The sequence below is a fragment of the Ovis aries genome, chromosome 2 (assembly GCF_016772045.2).
Source record: "Ovis aries strain OAR_USU_Benz2616 breed Rambouillet chromosome 2, ARS-UI_Ramb_v3.0, whole genome shotgun sequence".
NCBI lineage: Eukaryota > Metazoa > Chordata > Mammalia > Artiodactyla > Bovidae > Ovis > Ovis aries.
In genome coordinates, this window is record NC_056055.1 from 151367574 (window position 1) to 151391220 (window position 23647).

Genomic DNA, 23647 nt, shown 5'->3' on the forward strand with positions numbered 1-23647 from the left:
TTTTATATGTCTGTAGCAGCTCAGTGGAACAAAATAGAAATACAGAGATTATCTATAATAATTTAATTTGATGTAAAGGTAAAATTTTTATACTGTAAGGGAAAGATTGGATTATTTATATGATAATACTAAATAACAGGGAATTAGAAAATGAGGTTAGATCTCTTATTCCATGTGACTCAATGAACTCCAGGTGCATTAAAATATGAATAAGAAAAAGTCATAAAAGAATTAGATAAAAATAAAAACAAATATTAAGTAATCTTGGAGTAGAGAAGTCCTTTTAAAACATGTTACCTGCAGTGAAATCATGAAGAAAAAATTTAAATATATACAATGACATAAACATTTAATAAAATCTAACAGGATATTCCCTTAGGCAAGTATAAAATCTTTAAAGAATCGATATGGACTTCTAAGTTTCTGTCCAGCAAGTAAGGGGCTTATCATTTGCTACTCTGCTCTAATGAGGAGTAGAAAGTTGAGCAAACTGGGAAATCAACAACTCTTCTTCTGTATGTTAGAGGAATAAGGTCAAGGGCAAATCACTGCACCCAAAACTGGAGACACAGGTGATACAGTAGAGAATCACAGATTATCTGAGAAGAAACCCATTAGCAGAAACTTTCATAGGAACCAGGGTTGCGGTAGAAAAACCTGCACTATAATTGATGAATTGCTGGATGCTGAGTGTGGACAACTCAGAATTTAAAATTCTAGGGTCCTTAGTCATGGGGACTCCCCACACTTTTTTGGGTTTACCTCAAAGAGTTCCACTAGATATCCACAGTGAATATTTGTGAAAACTCCCCTCAAGGCTCTGGTAGAGGAAGGGGAAAAACCACATTTTGAGTAACCCCAGAGCGTTCTGTTCTTCTTAACAAAGGCTGCACAGTGGAAAAGAATCAGCCTCCCAATGCAGGAGACTCAGGAGACTCGTGTTCAGTCCCTGGGTTGGGAAGATCCCACCCTCCTTCTATATTGTTAAAGGGTCAACTGTACACTTGAATATACAGTGATTTATTTCTGATTCTTTTTTTGACCCCTTGGACAGTAGCCTGCCAGGCTTCTCTGTCCATGAAATTTTTTCAGGCAAGAATATGGAGAGGGTTGCCATGTCTTACTCCAGAGGATACTTGAATATATAGTAATTTTTTTTTGGTTATTCATTGTAGTAGCTAAAGATTAAGGAAATAATCTTAATATCATTAGGGGCTAATTTTGTAAGTTTCTATACAAGGTATTATTTTCTAGATTAAAAAATAATGTAGGGAATTCCCTGGTGGCCTAGTGATTAGGGCTCTGTGCTTTCACTTCTGGAGACCCTTAGCTCCCCTGGTCTGGGAACTAAGATCCTGCAAGCTGCATGGCACAGCCAAAAATAAAAAGTAAATACTACTCAGCATTCACTGATATGCAATACTCTCCAAGGGTCAAGATGATTAGGGTGTGATATAAGGTTAAGCAAACCTTTTAACAGTGTACAGTACACATTTTGTAAATTAGGAAAAAGTAAATGTGTACTCTCTCTCATTATATATGTGTATATTCAGATATATATTTGCTTATATGTCTGAAAAATACAAAAAAATTGATACTATTTGTTCCCTTGGGGACAGGCGCTAGAAGACTGGGCATCGAAGTGTGAGAGAAAATTTTTATTGTGTCCCCCCATTTTATTAAACCTTTTGAATTTTGAAACCTGTGAATATAATATCTATTCTAAAAAAAGGAATTTCTAAAGAAAAAAATAATAAGGGTAAAAATTAAATGATAAATAGGAAATATTGGCAAATATCAGGCATAAAAAATTAAAATCATTAAAACATATGAAGACAGATTGCTAATTAATTGATTGAATGAATAGCCAGAAGTGAAAAGGGACAAAAGAGATAAAAGTTATTTATATTTCATGTTTTCAGCAAATATTTGTTGAGCAACTACTGGCATAAAATAGACAAAACCCCCTGTACTCATGAAGCAAGTTGGAGACACACAATTAAACACAATACCTGATTAAATTATACACAGTAGTGCATTAGAAGGTGAAGTCCTCTGAAAAATATAGACATTAGAGTAAAAGAGAAGTTGCTGGAGTTGTGGGGGAGGAGGCAGATTGTAAATTTGAATAGACTTTTGGCAATAGTCCCAGTTGAAAAAGTGACATTGAAGGGAAGTCATGAAGGAGGCAAGAGGGCTGGTCATGCAGAAATAAGGAGTATGAGTGTTCTAGCCATGTTTACTAAGGTGGATATGTTTCTGGCAGCAGGCTTGTGTGGCAGGAACAGAGTGATAGATGGGAGAGGGGTAGAAAGTGTAATCTAAGTAGTAAGAGTGAGGGTGGGACATTTAGAGCCCAATAGAGAAGGCAATGGCACCCCCACTCCACTAGTCTTGCCTGGAAAATCCCATGGACGGAGGAGTCTGGTAGGCTGCAGTCCATGGGGTCGCGAAGAGTCGGACTCGACTGAGCAACTTCCCTTTCACTTTTCACTTTCATGCACTGGAGATGGAAATGGCAACCCACTCCAGTGTTCTTGCCTGGAGGATCCCAGGGACAGGGAAGCCTGGTGGTCTGCCGTCTATGGGGTCGCACAGAGTCGGACACGACTGAAGCAACTTAGCAGCAGCAGCAGCAGCAGCAGCAGCCATTTCTAAAACTTCCAATTTTACTCTGAGTACTATGGGAAGCTATTGGAAGCAGAAGTGTGAGGAAATGTGCAGAGTAACAAGACCTAGGTTATGTTTTAGCAGTATCACTCTGGCAGTTGTTGTGTTTATGATGGAGGAAAGGAGGGGCAAGAGAAGACTGAACCTTTAGAAAGTTATTTCAAAAGCCCAGGCGGGAGATAACAATGGCCTGCATTAGGAAGTGGAGGTATTGTGAAATCATCAGCTTTTGGACACGTTTAAAAGGTCATGCCGGTAGCACCTACTATTTAATAAGGCATGTGAGAAAATGGAGCAATAAAAGAATAGTCCAAAATTTTGTGGTTGAGGAACTGGAAGGAAAAAGTTACCATTAACTGAGCTGGGGAAGATTGTAAGCAAAGCAGAGGGGAAAATCAGGCATTCAGGTTTGGAACGCTGAGTTTGATGCCGTCAGGTGTCCCAAGTACAGCCTTTGGGAAGGCAGTCAGTTTTATGAGTCTGAAGTTCTGGAGAGAGATCAGAGCTGGAGATACTTGTTTGTGAGTCACCAGCATGAAATTGGATATGATCACCAAAACAGTGAGCGAAGGGACAAAGGAGAAGATATAAGACTGATTCCTTGGGTCTGCTGGCATTACAGTGTCAGCATGAAGAGAAGTAATCAAGAAAGGAGATACTTGGTCTGTTAAATACAAAGAAAACCAGAAAAGTGTGCTGTTCCAGAAGGCAAGGTAAGAGGGAGTGGGCAGCACTGTAAGCTAAGGAGGGGTGATACACTAAGTCAAATAAAATAGGACTGATGGTTGACTGCTGATTCCATATGGAGGTCATTGGTAACCATTTTCATTGAAGAAGTGGTAACAAATGCCTGACTGGATTGGATTCAAGTGAATGGGAAGAAACAATTGAAGGCAAAGAGCATTGATAATACTTTTGAAAAGTTCCTTTTTCAAAGGAGAGCAAGAAAGTAGGACCAGACTTTTATGTTGTTGTTTTGTTTTGCTTTAAAATGGGACAGATATCAGTACTTTTGATATTAATGAGAATAACCCCTAAGAGGATTTAGTACACACGTGGTTCAATGTAGAGTATATGGTCAGATTCTGGGAGATGAATTGATATTGTGGTAGCAGTCCATGGAATTCTGCATAATACAAATAAATGACAGAGGAATTTACGAAAACCCCTGTACTCATTGAAAAACTTTAAAATACTCATATTTTAACCTATAAAATGGTAAAACACAAAAGGAATTTATCCAAGATTAAAAGTATGAGAGAGATGGGTATTTTTATACATGATTAGTATATAAACTCTTTTGCGAGGCAATCTGGCAATATGTCATCACATATCTTTATGTGTGTAAATTATCTTTATCTCGTTAGAAATAATCCTAAGGGAAATAATCATAACAGTGAAATAAATAGTTGGCTTTGAGAGTGTTCAATATTATTTTTCTTTCTTTAGTGATAGCAAAATCTTCAAAATGACTAAATAGCCAACACATAGGGGATTTAGCTTCATCAATTATGATATATATTCACACAATGGAATACTACAGTGTCATTAATAATTATATTAAAGAATTTTTAATGACACAGGTAGTTGCAGTAAGTAGCTATGCAATTAGAAAATCAGGCCACAAAATAGTTTACATAACATGGATTCTCTTTTTCCCCTTTCCCTCTGAAAGTGTTACATCCATTTAGCCACATGAAAAAAAAAAAAAGACTGAGATTATCTACTTGCATAAATTATAATAATAGCTCTCCCCCGGTAGTAATATTATAAATAATTTTGGCATACATACTGTTTCTATTTTATAAAGCAAAAATATAGACTTTAAAAAATCTAAGTTAAAGAGGGAAGAGGGGACCATTGATATTTATTGAGTACCTATTACATGATATGACAAATATCTATAATTTTAATCTTCAATACACCTCATTTTAAAAGCATTATTTTACTGATTTATTTTACAGTTGTAGCTATAGATGAGCACTTTCCCCAAAGTTTCTAAAAAGTAGATAGCTGAACAGGAATGCGTTTCTTCTGTTGCATCTGAATAGAAAGCTTCTCCCCAACACCACACCACTTCAAGCGTGTATATGTTCCAGGGTATTGGTAAATTGTGTTGATGACCAGAACGGTGCTGTGTCATACAAGTGTGATGTGAGCCACATACATAATTTAAAAATTTTAACTAGTTATAATAAAACATTTAAAAAAATAAAATTTATTTTAATATTATATTTTTAACAGTGCAAAATAGTATAATTTGCAATGCCAAAGAATGTTCATGCTACCGCACAATTACACTCATCTCACATGCTAGTAAAGTAATGCTCAAAATTCTCCAAGCCAGACTTCAGCAATACGTGAACCGTGAACTTCCTGATGTTCAAGCTGGTTTTAGAAAAGGCAGAGGAACCAGAGATCAAATTGCCAACATCCGCTGGATCATGGAAAAAGCAAGAGAGTTCCAGAAAAATGTGTAGTTCTGCTTTATTGACTATGCCAAAGCCTTTGACTGTGTGGATCACAATAAACTGTGGAAAATTCTGAAAGAGATGGGAATACCAAACCACCTGACCTGCCTCTTGAGAAATCTGTATGCAGGTCAGGAAGCAACAGTAAGAACTGGACATGGGACAACAGACTGGTTCCAAATAGGAAAAGGAGTACACCAAGGCTGTATATTGTCACCCTGCTTATTTAACTTATATGCAGAGTACATCATGAGAAACCCTGGACTGGAAGAAACACAAGCTGGAATCAAGATTGCTGGGAGAAATATCAATAAGCTCAGATATGCAGATGACACCACCCTTATGGCAGAAAGTGAAGAGGAACTAAAGAGCCTCTTGATGAAAGTGAAAGTGGAGAGTGAAAAAGTTGGCCTAAAGCTCAACATTCAGAAAACAAAGATCATGGCATCTGGTCCCATCACTTCATGGGAAATAGATGGGGAAACAGTGGAAATAGTGTCAGACTTTATTTTTTTGGGCTCCAAAATCACTGCAGATGGTGATTGCAGCCATGAAATTAAAAGATGCTTACTCCTTGGAAGAAAAGTTATGACCAACCTAGATAGTATATTCACAAGCAGAGACATTACTTTGCCGGCTAAGGTCCATCTAGTCAAGGCTATGGTTTTTCCTGTGGTCATGTATGGATGTGAGAGTTGGACTGTGAAGAAGGCTGAGCGCCGAAGAATTGATGCTTTTGAACTGTGGTGTTGGAGAAGACTCTTGAGAGTCCCTTGGGCTGCAAGGAGATCCAACCAGTCCATTCTGAAGGAGATCAACCCTGGGATTTCTTTGGAAGGAGTGATGCTAAAGCTGAAACTCCAGTACTTTGGCCACCTGATGTGAAGAGTTGACTCATTGGAAAAGACTGTGATGCTGGGAGGGATTGGGGGCAGGAGGAGAAGGGGACGACAGAGGATAAGATGGCTGGATGGCATCACTGACTCGATGGACGTGGGTCTGAGTGAACTCCAGGAGTTGGTGATGGACAGGGAGGCCTGGCATGCTGCGATTCATGGGGTCGCAAAGAGTTGGACACAACTGAGCAACTGAACTGAACTGAATAATTTAAAATTATTAATAAGGCATATTGCATTCTTTTTTTACACAAAATCTTTTGATATCTGGTTTGCACTTCACACCACAGCATACCTGAATTGGGACTGGCCACATTTCAAGTGCTGAATAGCCACAGGTGACTAGTGGTTACTATCTTGGACAATATGACTTAAATGTTTTACTAAAACATTTTTTTTTAAGAATTGGCTGCAGTTGAAACTATTTATTTATTCAGTATGTTTGTGAAGCTATTTAAATTCTATTTGGACTGTATTTCATTAGTAACATGACGAGTTTAATTACTTGTTTTAGACTTAGATGAGATTGTGGCTTTAATTTCCTAACATTTGGTGAATTAATCATATAGATGAGACAAAATTGTTTGATGCTCCACTTAGCTATGTCGGATTTGAAGCCAATATTTGGCAAAAACTATACAGTGATAACAAGTAATTTCTACTTTATTGTTTGATAACTATATTAAATTTTAAAATATTGATTCATAATTATTATTCTTTTAGGAGATCTGAACCTTGAGTGCTATTTAAAAACCCACAATGATTTTAACGATTTTGGCCCTCTGGGTGTACATTGTGAAGATCCACTAGTTTTATATTGTTTCAACTAAAATTGTCAATTTACCCTAACTATTAATGACTTTCAAAATAGCTGGTTAGTAGTATCTGTCCCTGTTTCCACTTTTTCCTCTTCTATGTGCCATGAAGTGCTGGGACCAGATGCCATGATCTTAGTATTTTGAATGCTGAGTTTTAAGCCAGCTTCTTCACTCTCCTCTTTCACCTTCATCAAGAGGCTTCTTAGTTCCTCTTTGCTTTCTGACATTAGGGTGGTATCATCTGCATATCTGAGGTTGATGAGCCACCAGGGAAGCACTAAAAAAAATTTGAATGAATGTATGCTTACACGTGTGACTATATTTTGATGAATACAAGATAGAAGAAAGAGAAAGGAGCGTAATAAACAACTGTAATTCGCTTACTTGATGATGTTGCAAGAAGTTCAAATGCTGGAGCCTTAATTGCTGTTTAGTCACTGAGTCATGTCTGATTCTTTTGTGACCTCATAGATTATTGGCCACCAGACTCCTCTGTCCGTAAGATTATCTGAGAATACTGGAATGGGTTGTCATTTTCTTCTCCAGGGGACCTTCTGACCCAGGTATTAAACCTGCATCTCCTGCACTGGCAGGTGGATTCTTTACCCGTGGAGCCACCTGGAAAAACCAGAGCTTTAATTAGCAGGTGGCATTTTTCTCTGAGAATGTAGTCTCAGAACTTTTGGAAAGTTTCAGTGCCTGGGCATGTCCCGTCTCAGGTTCTACATTTCTGGCTGTATGTTAAGGGTGGTTAATGAGGAGAGAGGTGCTCAGAAACAAGAGTATTATTATTTGATCTCTAACGTATTCACTTAGTCACACAGGTTACCTGACCCCCTCAAGCAATACCCACGGTCACTGCGACTCCCATTTTCTCTTGCCGTATTCCAACATGGAATATCCAGCCTTATGTGGGAATTTATGTTTCTCCTGTAGAGATGATAATTGCAAACTGAGATTTTCAATTTTATCATATGTATTTCATAGCTTTCTCCTAAAATAAATACATTGTTGAAAATATTTACTTTGTATTCTTAAACTAAAAGTCACAATTGGTGATTGCTCAACCTGTTCTGGGTTTGCTGTGAGAATAAAATGAAGTTTAAATTCTCTTGACTTCAGTGGAATACATTATATCAAGGGGAAAAAATAGGTCCAATTTCTCAAGGACATCCCCAAAACTAGTCTTAGATTTTTGCTTTTGCTTAATTAATAACTCAGTCTGTGTATTGATGTATATGTTATGTTCATTTAAATGTCTTTTTGGAAAGTACAAGACTAGTGGTAATAAATTTCTAGTTTAGAAGTCTTTATTGTTAGTATCACTGTAGCCCACAACTGCCTTCTTGATATAATTGCTTCATATAAAAGCTACACAGTATAATGGTGTATGAGGCTACATTTTTGATACTTCAGAAAACTGAAAAATCAGGGTTTTACAGGATGGAGTGAGAGTCATCATTTATGAGAGATTTTTGTTCTTCACTATGTATGAAATCAAATTAATCTTGAGTAAATTAGATTGAAGAAAATGGAAACATATCAGCTTGACAGATTTGTGTCCAAGACAATTGATATATGTTATTTTTTAACCTGGATGATACAGATAGAATTTGTTATTAAAATAATAAAATCTGTGCAGTTATAAGCAAAGACAGGATTAAAATTTCAATGGACAGGTTTGCCAAATTTTGATATGAGAGGAATTATAATGCCTATTTAATGTATCAAACCAACTGTTAATAACAAGTTTTTCCTACTCCTTATACCTTGAAGTCCACCTGTGGGTAAATATAATCCTTTGAGGAAACCATATCATTAGAACTGAGACTATGGAGAACCAGTAATGTAAGACATTATGAGTATTGTCAATGTCTAAAAAATAATAAACCGAGAAAAAGAACCATCATTCTTGTATTCCACTCTTATAATTTCTTAATGACTACTGGTAGTTGGTTTGAGGTGATATTATAAAAGTTTTATGTGACAAATAAAATTTCAGAAGGCCTCATAATCATTAATTAAATTTTTCCTCATCCCATCCCAAAGAAGTAGTCCAATTATATTATTCTTGCTTTTGAACCTGGAAAATTGAGTAATAATATCCATATAAAGTAATTTTATTCCCTTCAACTTTATTGCATCTAAAAATATCCTTGTGTCTGAAAAGTGAAGAATAAAATGGTAACATGAAAGCAGATTTTGGCTCAATAAGACTTTTTTTAAAATTAAAACAAATAATACGTTTGTAGGTGATCTTGTCTTTACCGATTCTGTTCATTTGAGTTTGAGTTTGTTTTGTTTTTTTGTCTTAAAAATGGCCTTTGGTGTTGAACACTGGTCAGATATGCAGATGACACCACCCTTATGGCAGAAAGTGAGGAAGAACTAAAGAGCCTCTTGATGAAAGTGAAAGGAGAGTGAAAAAGTTGGCTTAAAGCTCAACATTCGGAAAATGAAGATCATGGCATCCGGTCCCATCCCTTCATGGCAAGTAGATGGGGACACAGTGGAAACAGTGTCAGACTTTATTTTGGGGGGCTCCAAAATCACTGCAGATGGTGATTGTAGCCATGAAATTAAAAGACACTTACTCCTTGGAAGGAAAGTTATGACCAACCTAGACAGCATGTTAAAAAGCAGAAACATTACTTTGTCAACAAAGGTCCGTCTAGTCAAGGCTGTAGTTTTTCCAGTGGTCATGTATGGATGTGAGATTTGGACTATAAAGAAAGCTGAGCACCAAAGAATTGATGCTTTTGAACTGTGGTGTTGGAGAAGACTCTTGAGAGTCCTTTGGACTGCAAGGAGGTTCAACCAGTCCATCCTAGGGGAGATCAGTCCTTGGTGTTCATTTGAAGGACTGATTTTGAAGCTGAAACTCCAGTACTTTGGCCACCTGATGTGAAGAGCTGACTTATTTGAAAAGCCTCTGATGCTGGGAAAGATTGAGGGCAGGAGGAGAAGGGGACGACAGAGGATGAGATGGCTGGATGGCATCACCAACTCAATGCACATGGGTTTGGGTGGACTCTGGGAGTTGGTGAGGGACAGGGAGGCCTGCTGTGTTGCAGGCCATGGGGTCTCAAAGAGTTGTACATGACTGAGTGACTAAGCTGAAGTGAACTGAACTGGTCTATTCTCAGTCAGCTAAGCAGTGTCCCTGTAGGTGCTGGTCACCAGGCGCACTTGTTCTGCCTCTCTTGAATCACTGTATCCTCAACAGTATTGATGCTTTCCTTCCAAAGCAATATTAGGATGTTACATTTTAAAAGGTCATTTTTCTTCCATTCTGTGAACTATCAAATAGGATATCATTGGCTAAAAACAGAATATTCAACCCAAGTGAAAGTAACATAGACAATAAGGCTATTTCTTATTTCAGTTGAAGCCCAAGAGGTAGAGAAGTCTAAGTACAGTGAGGCCTAGTTTTCTGCATTGTCTTGCCTTGCCCTCTGGCAGGATAGATAGATGACCTTCTGTCCGATAACTCTAGCAGTTCCACACTGCCACACTCAAGCAGAAAGAGACCTCTTCCTTGTGTCTTGTCTGAAGAGCCAGGAAACCTTTGCCCCAGAAGACTTCTCCTCCCATTTTAGTGGCCAGAATTGGGACATTTGTCCATGATTATATCAAACACTGTCAAGAAGAACAGAGAGCCTGAGAATGGTTGATTGTGAATGGCTTAAGGGCAATCAAGATTCACTCCCAAGTCTGGAATGGGGCTCACTTTTCCTGAAGTGGGTGGGTGGGTAGGGATTATGGAAGAAGAAATATCTTGAATAAAATCAAGATTCTGGTGAGCAGAAGCAAAGGGAGAGGCAATGTCTGCTACAATTTTCTTTTTCTTACTGGTCTTGTGATGACTATAATTCTTTAAAACTTTGCATATGGGATAGTTGAGCCGTTATGTTTTACTTTTAACAAGCTGCTTTGTCTTGATCATATTATTTCCAAATTTCCACTGGGAATTCTACTTCCACTTAAAACTAGTGGTGAATGGATGTAAGGACAAAGATGATTTAGGTGTATTGCCACTATTCCACCTACTCCACCTCCAAAAAATATACACATTCTAGGCAAAAAATTCAGTTTTTGATGCAAACTACTTTAAAAAAGTATCTAAATAAAAGCAGAGTGCTTGTTATGAAAATAGCACTTGCAGCTTCCAAATAAATCTCTTAGCCTCCTAACCAGATTTCCATTCCTAAACCCTCCTATAAGAAATTCTGGAGCCATCACTTTTGGAACCCTGTCATATTTCTTTCCTATCACCCCTCAGAAGAAAGTGGTTTGGATGCTGGTGCAAATTCTGCCTTTACCTTATAGGTCACTTTTTTGCTTGTTGTTGATTTTTTAATTTAGTGGATTTTTATCATATTCCCAAGAGCCTACTTTATTCTGACTGCCTGAGAAGGTAAACTGAGCAGAGCTTGGGGAGCCTGGAGGTAGAGGACTGCTAAGTGGCAATTGATCTCCTGGAAGACAATGTACACATCCAAAGAAAATCCAGGGAGCAGATTCTGTTGGTCAGAAATGAGTCTGAGGTCAGAGAACCCTTTGTAAACCAGGCAGAAAATCAAAGATAGGTTCGTATTTGGACAATAGGCCTGGGATGGGGTATTGAGTAGCTGGGGAGACAGTTTCAGGAGCTAGGCTGATTAGTTTCAGTATTTGAATGGTTTTGATTTGGAAAGACAACTTTGGAAAGTGTTGTCAAGTTGTATTTGCTAGAGAGTCAGACTCAATGCATCCAAACAAGCAGATTGTGTCTGAGCCATCTTTTATCCACATTCTTCCACCAGTGGCTCACTCTCCTGACAATGTTACATTTGAAGAGATAAGAGTTTTTCCTTAGGCTAGACTCACTATGATCACTTGCCAATCAAGGCAGGCATCAGACGCTGGTAACTGCACCAGTTAGCTTCAGGAGGCACTAATTACCAGTTTTCTGGAAAGCCTCCTTTACCCTGAGAAAATTTAAGACAGCTTTCAGCCAGTTTGAAGACACAATCTTTAGTTTCAGAGGCTTGTTTCTCCCGTTGTCTTACGTTCTTGCTTGCCATCTTGGCTGTTCCCATACTTCCAAATGTCTTTAAAGATGATGGAACCACAACCCTGAGAAGTGATTTAAACATGACTATGAAGAAAACTGGTAGTAATTGTGAGTCTGGCTAGGATTTTTTATAATGACTCAAACAGGTAGAGTTAGGGGGACAGTTGGCTTTGGTCTGGTTGAATTCTCACATCCCTGTCATCCTCCTGTTCTGAGTTACCTGTTTTCTCATGTTCTAGGGAATCATGATGAAATTATTTTAGTGGGACTCAATATTGAGAAGCAGGAGATGGAAGGTAAGGATTGAGTAGTAAATATCTCACACTCCTGCAGGCTAAAATTTCCTGAAACATTTTAAATTAGAAAATTTGGATGGACAAAAAAACAAAAAAGAAAGAAATTGCAGAGACTTACCAAAGACCTTTTGTCTAAAGGTATTTTCAAAAGTACTAAATTTTAGGATAATTTTAAAGTTTTCTTTAAACTTTCTTTAAAATTATAGTCATTTTTCAAATTCAAAGGTAGAAAAGTGATTGGAATATTTTTCAGTATCTGTGTAATTTAGCTAGTTCTGTCATCATCAGTTCAGTTCAGTCGCTCAGTCGTGTCCAACGCTTTGCGACCCCATGAATTGCAGCATGCCAGGCCTCCCTGTCCATCACCAACTCCTGGAGTTCACTCAGACTCACGTCCATCGAGTCTGTGATGCCATCCAGCTATCTCATCCTCGGTCGTCGCCTTCTCCTCCTGCCCTCAATCCCTCCCAGCATCAGAGTCTTTCCAATGAATCAGCTCTTTGCATGAGGTGGCCAAAGTACTGGAGTTTCAGCTTTAGTATCATTCCCTCCAAAGAAATCCCAGGGCTGATATCCTTCAGAATGGACTGGTCGGATCTCCTTGCAGTCCAAGGGACTCTCAAGAGTCTTCTCCAACACCACAGTTCAAAAGCATCAATTCTTCAGTGCTCAGCCGTCTTCACAGTCCAACTCTCGCATCCATACATGACCACAGGAGAAACCATAGCCTTGACTAGATGGACCTTAGTTGTTGGCAAAGTAATGTCTCTGCTTTTGAATATGCTGTCTAGGTTGGTCATAACTTTCCTTCCAAGGAGTAAGTGTCTTTTAATTTCATGGCTGCAATCACCATCTGCAGTGATTTTGGAGCCCCAAAAAATAAAGTCTGACACTGTTTCCACTGTGTCCCCATCTATTTCCCATGAAGTGTTGGGACTGGATGCCATGATCTTCGTTTTCTGAATGTTGAGCTTTAGGCCAACTTTTTCACTCTCCTCTTTCACTTTCATCAAGAGGCTTTTGAGTTCCTCTTCACTTTCTGCCATAAGGGTGGTGTCATCTGCATATCTGAGGTTATTGATATTTCTCCCAGCAATCTTGATTCCAGCTTGTGTTTCTTCCAGTCCAGCGTTTCTCATGATGTACTCTGCATATAAGTTAAATAAGCAGGGTGACAATATACAGCCTTGGTGTACTCCTTTTCCTATTTGGAACCAGTCTGTTGTTCCATGTCCAGTTCTAACTGTTGCTAACTGCATACAGATTTCCCAAGAGGCAGGTCAGGTGGTTTGGTATTCCCATCTCTTTCAGAATTTTCCACAGTTTATTGTGATCCACACAGTCAAAGGCTATGGCATAGTCAATAAAGCAGAAATAGATGTTTTTCTGGAACTCTCTTGCTTTTTCCATGATCCAGTGGATGTTGGCAAAAAACAGGCAAAGTAAACAGGAACTTTGGAAGGTAAAAGCTAACCTTAGTTATTTCATATAATTAAACTATTTTATACAGATTTTTTTCTACAATGAAAAAATGAAGGTTTGACTAGAAAAGATAAATGTGAAAATTTAGAAATTCAGATACATTAAATTTGATTTTATTTTAAATGCTATGTAGGAAATAGCTAGTTTATTGTTTTGAAGAAGTTATCATATTTGAACCTACCTGTTAAATTTTTATTATCCAGGAGACTCAGTATATATATGGAGGTGGGAGTTTTCTCCTTCACAAACAGCATCCTAATGGATATGTATGATGGTGTCATTAGTATCACTGATGTGAATATTTGCTTCAAAATTTATGCCAGCAGCTCTGGAAACTGCTATAAATACTCTAAAATAATAATGTTGTGAGTATTTATATATCATTTCCATTGGATCATTGAAAAAGCAAGAGAGTTCCAGAAAAACATCTATTTCTGCTTTATTGACTATGCCAAAGACTTTGACTGTGTGGATCATAATAAACTGTGGAAAATTCTGAAAGAGATGGGAATACCAGACCACCTGACCTGCCTCTTGAGAAACCTGTATGCAGGTCAGGAAGCAACAGTTAGGACTGGACATGGAACAACAGACTGGTTCCAAATAGGAAAAGGAGAACCTCAAGGCTGTATATTGTCACCCTGCTTATTTAACTTCTATGCAGAGTACATCATGAGAAACACTGGGCTGGAGGAAGCACAAGCTGGAATCAAGATTGCCAGGAGAATTATCAATAACCTCAGATATGCAGATAACACCACCCTAATGGCAGAAAGTGAAGAACTAAAGGGCCTCTTGATGAACATGAAAGAGGAGAGTGAAAAAGTTGGCTTAAAGCTTAACATTCAAAAAACTAAGATCATGGCATCTAGTCTCATCGCTTCATGGGGACTATGCTGCTGCTGCTGCTAAGTTGCTTTAGCCGTGTCTGACTCTGTGTGACCCCATAGATAGCAGCCCACCAGGCTCCTCCATTCCCTAGGATTCTCCAGGCAAGAACACTGGAGTGGATTGTCATGTCCTTCTCCAATGCATGAAAGTGAAGGGTGAAAGTGAAGTCACTCAGTCGTGTCCAACTCTTAGCGACCCCATGGACTGCAGCCTACCAGGCTCCTCCACCCATGGGATTTTCCAGGCAAGAGTACTGGAGTGGGTCACCATTGCCTTCTCCACGTGGGGACTATAGATAGATTGCAAATAGATGGGGAAACAGTAGAAATAGTGGCTGACTTTATTTTTCTGGGCTCCAAAATCACTGCAGATGGTGATTGTAGCCATGAAATTAAAAGACACTTACTCCTTGGAAGGAAAGTTATGACCAACCTAGACAACATATTAAAAAGCAGAGACATTACCTTGTCAACAAAGGCGCATCTAGTCAAGGCTGTGGTTTTTCCAGTGGTCATGTACTGATGTGAGAGTTGGACTATAAAGAAACCTGAGCACTGAAGAATTGATGCTTTTGAACTGTGGTGTTGGAGAAGACTCCTGAGAGTCCCTTGGACTGCAAGGAGATCCAGCCAGTCCATCTTAAAGGAGATCAGTTATAGGTGTTCATTGGAAGGACTGATGTTGAAGCTGAAACCCCAATACTTTGGCTACCTGATGTGAAGAGCTGTCTCATTTGAAAAGATCCTGATGCTGGGAAAGATTGAGGGCAGGAGGAGAAGGGGACGACAGGATGAGATGGCTGGATGGCGTCACCAACTCAGTGGACATGGGTTTGGGTGGACTCTGGGTGTTGGTGATAGACAGGGAGGCCTGGTGTGGTGCGGTTCATGGGGTCGCAAAGAGTCAGACACGACTGAGCGACTGAACTGAACTGATATATCATTTCTTATAAGCATGTTTTTCATTTTTATCTTACATGTAGCAAATAATGTCTTACAATTTGTGTAATTGTGGTAATTGGAAAAAGCTGATGAGATGTGAGGTTTCTAAAATCAATAGCAAATGAATGTGATCATTGTTCATAGCATACTTGGTTTGAAATATCTCGTTTTAATGTTATCATTTCATATGTTTATGTGGTTTTAATGTCACTAAAATGACACCTAATTAATACATTTATGCAGTGTATAAAAATGCACTGAGTGCCACAAATTCTTCTGCTGCTATATTTTTTATAGCGATGTACACTGCTTAATGCGTGCTTTTATTTAAAAATCATTTTTGTAAATGTTTGCTATTTGCACTTTCTCTTTGAGGACAGCCACAATCTTACACCACAATTCACTATGAGAGATCATCAAAGCAATTAGCTTAGAAGTACTTCTCCATTTACCAAAGGATTTAAATTATTTTTGACAATTATGTGTAAGATTGCTCGTACATTATCTTAGGTTAAGTTCTGTAGAAGCAGTTCTGAGACAGGGATTGTAAGAACGAGTGGTTTGTTGGGGAAAGCTCTCAGGAAAAGGATGGTAAGGGAAGCAGAATGAAGGAGGGGAGGGTGTCTGTGCAGAAGATCTCAGTTGAAACAGATTACTGTTTGCTCTGACAGTGAAACTCCAGAGCACAAATGGCATCACAGAGTTGGTCTCATCTTGAGGCAAGTGGGCTGGTCTTCTGTGCCCCATGTCAGCCAATCATTGCTTGGGGTTGGCTCTCAAAGGTAGGTGAGAGAGTACCCTCCTGGGTGAGATTGTTCCCATTTGGGCCAGGACAATTCTCCAGAGGAGAAAGTTACATCCATGAATTATCAGCATCTTGATGATGGGAATTCTAGCTTGTAAAGGTGACTGCGCCTAGCATCAACAGCAGTCTTTATGTAGATAAATGACAATTTAAAAGAGAACTGGGACTTCCCTGGTAGTCCAGTGGCTAAGACTCCAGGTTCCCAAGGCAGGGGGCCCAGGTTCCATCTCTGGTCAAGGAACTGGATACCACACACATAGTTAAAGATCCCACATGCTGCAACAAAGACCAGAGATCCCATGTGCCACAACTAAGACTTGGCGCAAATAAGTAAATTAAAAAAACAAAACAAAACAAAACAAAAACAGAACTTCCTGGACCTAGGTTCTGTCTCTTCCTCCTCCCCAGCACATACACCCCTGCACATCCACATTTGTAATCAAATATAGATGGAAATTCAAACTGTATTCAAGTCCTTTTGATTAGAAAAACAGTTTAAAAGCATACATGAGGACTGGACTTTGGATCTGTTCCCTTTTCTGGTTGCTTGCCAAATAGAAATAGGGAATTTCTTTGGCTGCATGTGTGTGTGCTCAGTTGCGTCCAACTGTTTGCGACCCCATGGACTGTAGCCTGCCAGGCTCCTCTGTCTGTGGCATTTTCCAGGCAGGAGTACTGCAGTGGGTTGACATTTGCTGCTCCAGGGGAGCTTCATAACCCATGGATCAAAGCTACCTCTCTTGTGTCTCCTGCATTGGCAAGTGGATTCTCTATCGCTGTGCCACCTGGGAATCCCTTTCTGTGGCTACGACTGCTGTTAAAATGCATTTATGTGGATCATGAACGAAATGAGTTCCTTGAGAGAGGACCTGAGATACTGTCCATGAAGACTTGAAAGTAAAAGTCAGCCAGTCGTGTCCAACTCTTTGTGACCCCGTGAACTATAGAGCCCATGAAATTCTCTAGGCCAGAATACCATAGTGGGTAGCATTTCCCTTCTCCAGGGGATCTTCCCAACCCAGGGATCAAACCCAGGTCTCCTGCATTGCAGGCGGATTCTTTACCAGCTAAGCCACAAGGGAAGCCCAAGAATATTGGAGTGGGTAGCCTATCCCTTCTCCAGTGGATCTTCCCTACCCGGGAATTGAACTGAGGTCTGCTGTATTGCAGTTGGATTATTTACCAACTGAGCTATCATGGAAGCTCAAGGGTGTTTTAAATGCCAAAACACCCACGCAAGCTTTTTACCAGGCTTAATACTCCTATTTGAAATTCTTTATTTGTGGACACCTTATTGTTGTCCATACATGCATAACTGATTCAGAGAGAACCCAAACACTCAATTTGTTTAATGAATGAAATCTTGAATTCTTTCTCTGCTATAGATTGTTATGTCATACAGAAGAACTGCAGACTTTGTTTCTTCCTAATGGAATATTTCCAACCCACTTTTTCTTCCTATTACAGAGCTGTTAGAGAAGGTATCTTCTTTGAAAAATAATTTTGTTTCTTTCTTACGACTTATCAGAATAACAGAATACCTTAAGAAACTGAGTAACTTGAATGAGGATGGTAAAATGTCAATTAATATCAATGATTTAAAGAGTTTTTTATTGTTTTAAATCTTCAAATAGTTTACAAGGGCATAGAGGACATATTATAAAAATGCTTTAAATTGCAGTTAACTTTAAAGTAGACCATTGACATGGTAGAAATAAACAATAGTGAGTCTTCATCTTAGATCAAAGAAATATTTGTTGCTAATAATATTCACCCTGATTGCATCTGTATTTGATTATTCCAAATTACTAAATAAGAATAATGATATGCAAATAAACTCAATAATAAAGAGACATTAATTCAGTCTACAGTTCAAGCTGATCCTGTAGCCTTTTCACCCTGCATAGGGCTTTGCTAATACCTCCTGTAGAACACAAAGCCTTGGAAAGTTCTGAATTAAAAAAGGTATTTTGGAGCATGGTGGCCATGTTATTGGGAAGGTGACTTGTAGGGATCCTATGAAAAATAATTTCTTTATCACTTTGAAATCTAATGTCATTGGGTATCTTTTTACTACCAACATTTAGTCTTAGCGCCACAATGCAGGAAGTTGAGGGGAGAAAGTAAAAGATAATTTTAGACTTACTTTTAATATCAAACCTTCAGATGTCCCTTCCTCAAGCCTTAGTTTCCTTTATGTAATTGTTTATTTGTCTACATTTGTATTTTCCTCCAGTCTAGAAATAGGAATTTTGTTGAATTAGCAAAATTCCTTTTTAATCTCTATGCTTAATAATTTATTTCCCAATGTTTGTTTATTTCATTCATTGTCATGATTTTAAAAATATTGTTATAGGAAAGATAGAATATCTTAAAAATATGATGTCTCATTGTCAAACTTCTTCAGATTAAGCCTGGAACTCATGGCAACATGAAATAATGAAATAACCCATTGTGTTAGAATTTAGAGCCTTTTATAGAGCAGACATTTTATTTGGCTAATGTATTTTTTTCCAGACTTCATTTTATGTAATCATTGTCGTTTTCTAACAGCTTAAACAGTTTGAGGTCCTTCAATCTCCTTTGATTGCTCAATAATCATAATATCATGTGATATTTTTCTTGCTTCCAGAAACTTCCAGTTAAGTGATGAAGACCACTGGATTTACCAGGCTGTTTTGGATCAGTATCCTGGGGATCTCTGTGGTCGAAGGACTTTATATCTGGACATGTTACAAAGATATCTTCCACACAAATCGAGGCATGATTTGGTGAGTGCTGGACCTTATATACTGCCAAGCTAAATTGTTTTGGTGGTCAATAATTACTAAACTATACACACACACACACACACACACACACACACACACACACACACACACACACCTTCCCTGGTGGCTCAGCAATAACTGAGAATCCCCTGCAATGCAGGAGACCAGTCTGCCATGTGGGAAATCTGAGTTTGATCCCTGGATCAGGAAGATCCCCTGTAGAAGGAAATGGCATACCACTCCAGTATTCTTGTGTGGGAAATCCCAGGACAGAGGAGCCTGGCAGGCTACAGTCCATAGGGTTGCATTAATTGGACATGACTTAACAACTAAACCACCACCATACACACACACACACACACACACACACACACACACACACACACACACACATGCATATTTTAAAAAGTTATTTTTAATTGGAGGATAATTGCTTTACAATATTATATTTGTTTTTGCAATATATCAAACATGAATCAGCTATGGATATACACATATATTCCCTCCCTCTTGATCCTCCTACCTACCTCCCACCCCAAACCACCCCTCTAGGTTGTCACAGAGCAGCAGGTATATATATACTTTAAATGGTGCTCTAAAATTATTTGTTTCTTACACTCTAGAAAATAATAGGGTTATAGTATGAAATCTGTCATTATACAAGACAGTATGGTGCATGGCTATGCCAAAGCCTTTGACTGTGGATCACAACAAACTGGAAAATTCTTAAAGAAATGGAAATACCAGACCACCTTACCTGCCTCCTGAGAAACCTGTATGCTGGTCAAAAAGCAAGAGTTAGAACTGGACATGAAACAACAAACTAGTTCAGAACTGGGAAAGGAATACATCAAGGCTATATATTGTTGCTCTGCTTATCTAACTTCTATGCAGAGTACATCATGTGAAATGCTGGACTGGATGAATCAAGATTGCTGGGAGAAATATCAACAACCTAGATATGCAGATAATACTATCTTAATGGCAGAAATTGAAGAGGAACTAAAGAGCCTCTTGATGAGAGTGAAACAGGAGAGTAAAAAATGCTGACTTAAAACTCAACATTCAAAAAAAGCTAAGACCATGGCATCCAGTGCCATCACTTCATGGCAAATAGATGGGAAAAAATGAAAACAGTGACATATTTTATTTTCTTGGTCTCTAAAATCACTGTGGACAATGACTGCAGCCACAAAATTAAAAGTTTTCCTTTCCTTTCCTCCTTGAAAGGAAAGCTATGACAAACCTAGACAATGTATTAAAAAGCAGAGACATCACTTTGCTGACAAAAATCCCATCTAATTAAAGCTATTGTTTTTCCAGTAGTTATATATGGATGTGAGGTTTGGACCATAAAGAAAGCTGAGTGCCAAAGGAATTGATGCTTTTGAATTGTGGTTCTGAAGAAGATTCTTCAGAGTTCCCTGGACAGCAAAGGATCAAACCAGTCAATCCATAGGAAATCAACTATGAGTATTCATTGGAAGGACTGATGCTGCAACTGAAGCTCCAAGTTTGGCCACCTGATGCAAAGAGCCGACTCATTGGAAGACCCTGATGCTGGGAAAGATTGAGGGCAGTAGGAAAAGGGACAACAGAGGATGAGATGGTTGGATGGCATCACTGACTCAATGGACATGAGTTTGAGCAAGCTTAGGGAGATGGTGAAGGACAGGGAAGCCTGGTGTGCTGCAGTCCATGGGGTCACAGAGTTGGATATGACTTAGCAACTGAACAACAACATGTTGCATAAAATGATGGGAGACCCCTCTGGCAACATTTATTCTTCTGTGGCTTACTTACCCCAGAGAGCTTCACCACGGTCCTCTGGGTCGCTCTGCTTGTGTTTGACTGCCAGGTGTCTGCAAATTCACTGGCCCATCTCAGAGGTTCTGCCATGCCTTGAGTCTTGCCAGAAAATGGGTTGTTTGCCCCTCCATTCACACAGCCTGCCGCATCTCAATCCTTCTAGTCACGGGGAAGCCACAACTTGCCTTGGGAGCTTGTGTCTCCCTACACCATCCCCACCACAACTCCGCTTGGTCCCCTCGATGGATCTGAACACAAATGCCCCACATTCATAAATCAGAGTCTTGTCTGAAGTTCCCCTGAGACAGGCCTGGGAAGTTATGGCTACATTCTTTACTGGACAAGACCGCAGAGACAAGGAAACAGAAGTTACCATGTCACCAATGAATTTCACAGTAATTCACTTCAAAACATATATGCAAACAAACATGTATGGCCTCCTACCTTTTAAATATTATGGGCCATGCCGTAAAATATTATTACATACTCTGTACTTTTGTAATTGTTTTAAATCAAGTAACAATACTTGAGGGAGGAGGATGGGAGGGAGTTTCAACAGGGAGAGGATATATGTATACCTATGGCTGATTCATGTTGTGCTTTGACAGAAAACAGAAAAATTCTGTAAAGTAATTATTCTTCAATAAAAAATAAACAAATTAAAGAAACAGTACTGATGTGTATAGAATTCATTTTATGTCAGTCATGTGTAAACTCTGTAGTGCACATAATACTGGATGAGAGAAGTACTGTAATTATCCTTACCTTTCAGGTGAAGAAACTGAAGCAAAGCCAACACAACTAGTATGACCAGCCTCTCCCATCCCATTAATCCCCATTCAGTTATTTGTTTTCCTTCAGACCTTTACTTTATTGCAAATTCTTGTTATACAAAAAATATGTTATATAATATTAATAATTCATTCTAGACTTTATACAAGTCTTAATTTATTAAATTGGAGCTTTCATTTTATTCCGTATTGATTCCATTTGTATCTGTGACCAGCTGTCTCTTTTAACTGTGTATAGATTTTTGTATTTGCCTACTGTTAATACGATAAAGATTTTTGCATTTACTTCTTACATTGGGATAATTAGTATGCATTTCTGTATGATGTGTGCTTTCTTAGTGTTTGACAAGTTTTAAGCATAGTCTTGGCTTTGAGGACTAAAGCTAAGAACTTTATAAAATGGATTTTAGTAGCTGATATTTGATTTAAGTGAAGCCATAGCCTGTTTCATTATGTACTTAGTTCAGTTCAGTAGTTCAGTCATGTCCAACTCTTTGCAACCCCATGGACTGCACCACGACAGGCCTCCCTATCCATCACCAACTCGTGGAGTTTACTCAAACTCATGTCCATTGAGTTGGTGATGCCATCCAACCACCTCTGTCATCCTCTTTTCCTCCCACCTTCAATCTTTCCCAGCATCAGGGTCTTTTCCAGTGAGTCAGCTCTTCACATCAGGTGGCCAAAGTATTGGAGTTTCAGCTTCAGCATCAATCCTTCCAATGAATATTCAGGACTGATTTCCTTTAGGATGGACTGATTTGATCTCTTTGCTGTCCAAGAATCTTCTCCAACACCACAGTTCAAAAGCATCAATTCTTTGGTGCTCCGCTTTCTTTATAGTCCAACTCTCACATCCATACATGACCACTGGAAAAACCACCATAGCTTTGACTAGATGGACCTTTGTTGGCAAAGTAATGTCTCTGCTTTTTAATATACTGTCTAGGCTGGTCATAGCTTTTCTTCCTAGGAGCAAGCATCTTTCGATTTCATGGCTGCAGTCACCATCTGCAGTAATTTTTGAGCCCCCAAAAGTAAAGTTTCTCACTGTTTCCACTGTTTACCCATCTATTTGCCATGAAGTATGATCTTAGTTTTCTGAATGTTGAGCTTTAGCAAGCTTTTTCACTCTCCTCTTTCACTTTCATCAAGAGGCTCTTTAGTTCTTCTTCACTTTCTGCCATAAGGGTGGTGCCATCTGTATATCTGAGGTTATAGATATTTCTCCCGGCAGTCTTGATTCCAGTTTGTGCTTCTTCCAGCCCAGTGTTTCTCATGATGTACTCTGCGTAAGTTAAATAAGCAAAGTGACGATATACAGCCTTCATGTACTCATTTCCCTATTTGGAACCAGTCTGTTGTTCCACGTCCGGTTCTAACTGTTGCTTCTTGACCTGCATACAGATTTCTAAAGAGGCACTTCAGGTGGTCTGGTACTCCCATCTCTTGAAGAATTTTCCACAGTTTGTTGTGATCTACACAGTCAAAGGCTTTGGCATAGTCAATAAAGCAGAACTAGATGTTTTTCTGGAACTCTCTTGCTTTTTCAATGATCCAGCGGTTTTTGGCAATTTGATCGCTGGTTCCTCTGCCTTTTGTAAATCCAGCTTGAACATCTGGAAGTTCACAGTTCACGTATACTGTTGAAGCCTGGCTTAGAGAGTGTTGAGCATTAGTTTACTAGCATGTGAGATGAGTGCAATTGTGCGGTAGTTTGAGCATTCTTTGGCATTGCCTTTCTTTGGGATTGGAATGAAAACTGACCTTTCCCAGTCCTGTGGCCACTGCTGAGTTTTCCAAATTTGCTGGCATATTGAATGCAGCACTCTCACAGCATCATCTTTTAAGATTTGAAACAGCTCAACTGGAATTCCATCACCTCTACTAGCTTTGTTTGTAGTGATGCTCCCTAAGGCCCATTTGACTTCGCATTCCAGGATGTCTGGC

At 38.9% G+C, this 23647-nt stretch overlaps 1 protein-coding gene across 7 annotated transcripts in view; it reads left to right on the top strand.

Annotated features, from left to right (window-relative positions):
* The window catches only part of CCDC148 (coiled-coil domain containing 148), a 340275-nt gene that overhangs the window by 111069 nt on the left and 205559 nt on the right, over window positions 1-23647 (top strand). For all 7 annotated transcript variants that reach the window (XR_009599333.1, XM_060409905.1, XM_012136609.3 and 4 more), the window contains one exon: window positions 18959-19097. Coding sequence is in view for 6 of the 7 variants with exons in the window: in XM_060409905.1 (XP_060265888.1) it covers window positions 18959-19097 (139 nt within the window). In the remaining variant the exon portion in view is untranslated. The remainder of the gene's footprint in view (window positions 1-18958; window positions 19098-23647) is intronic.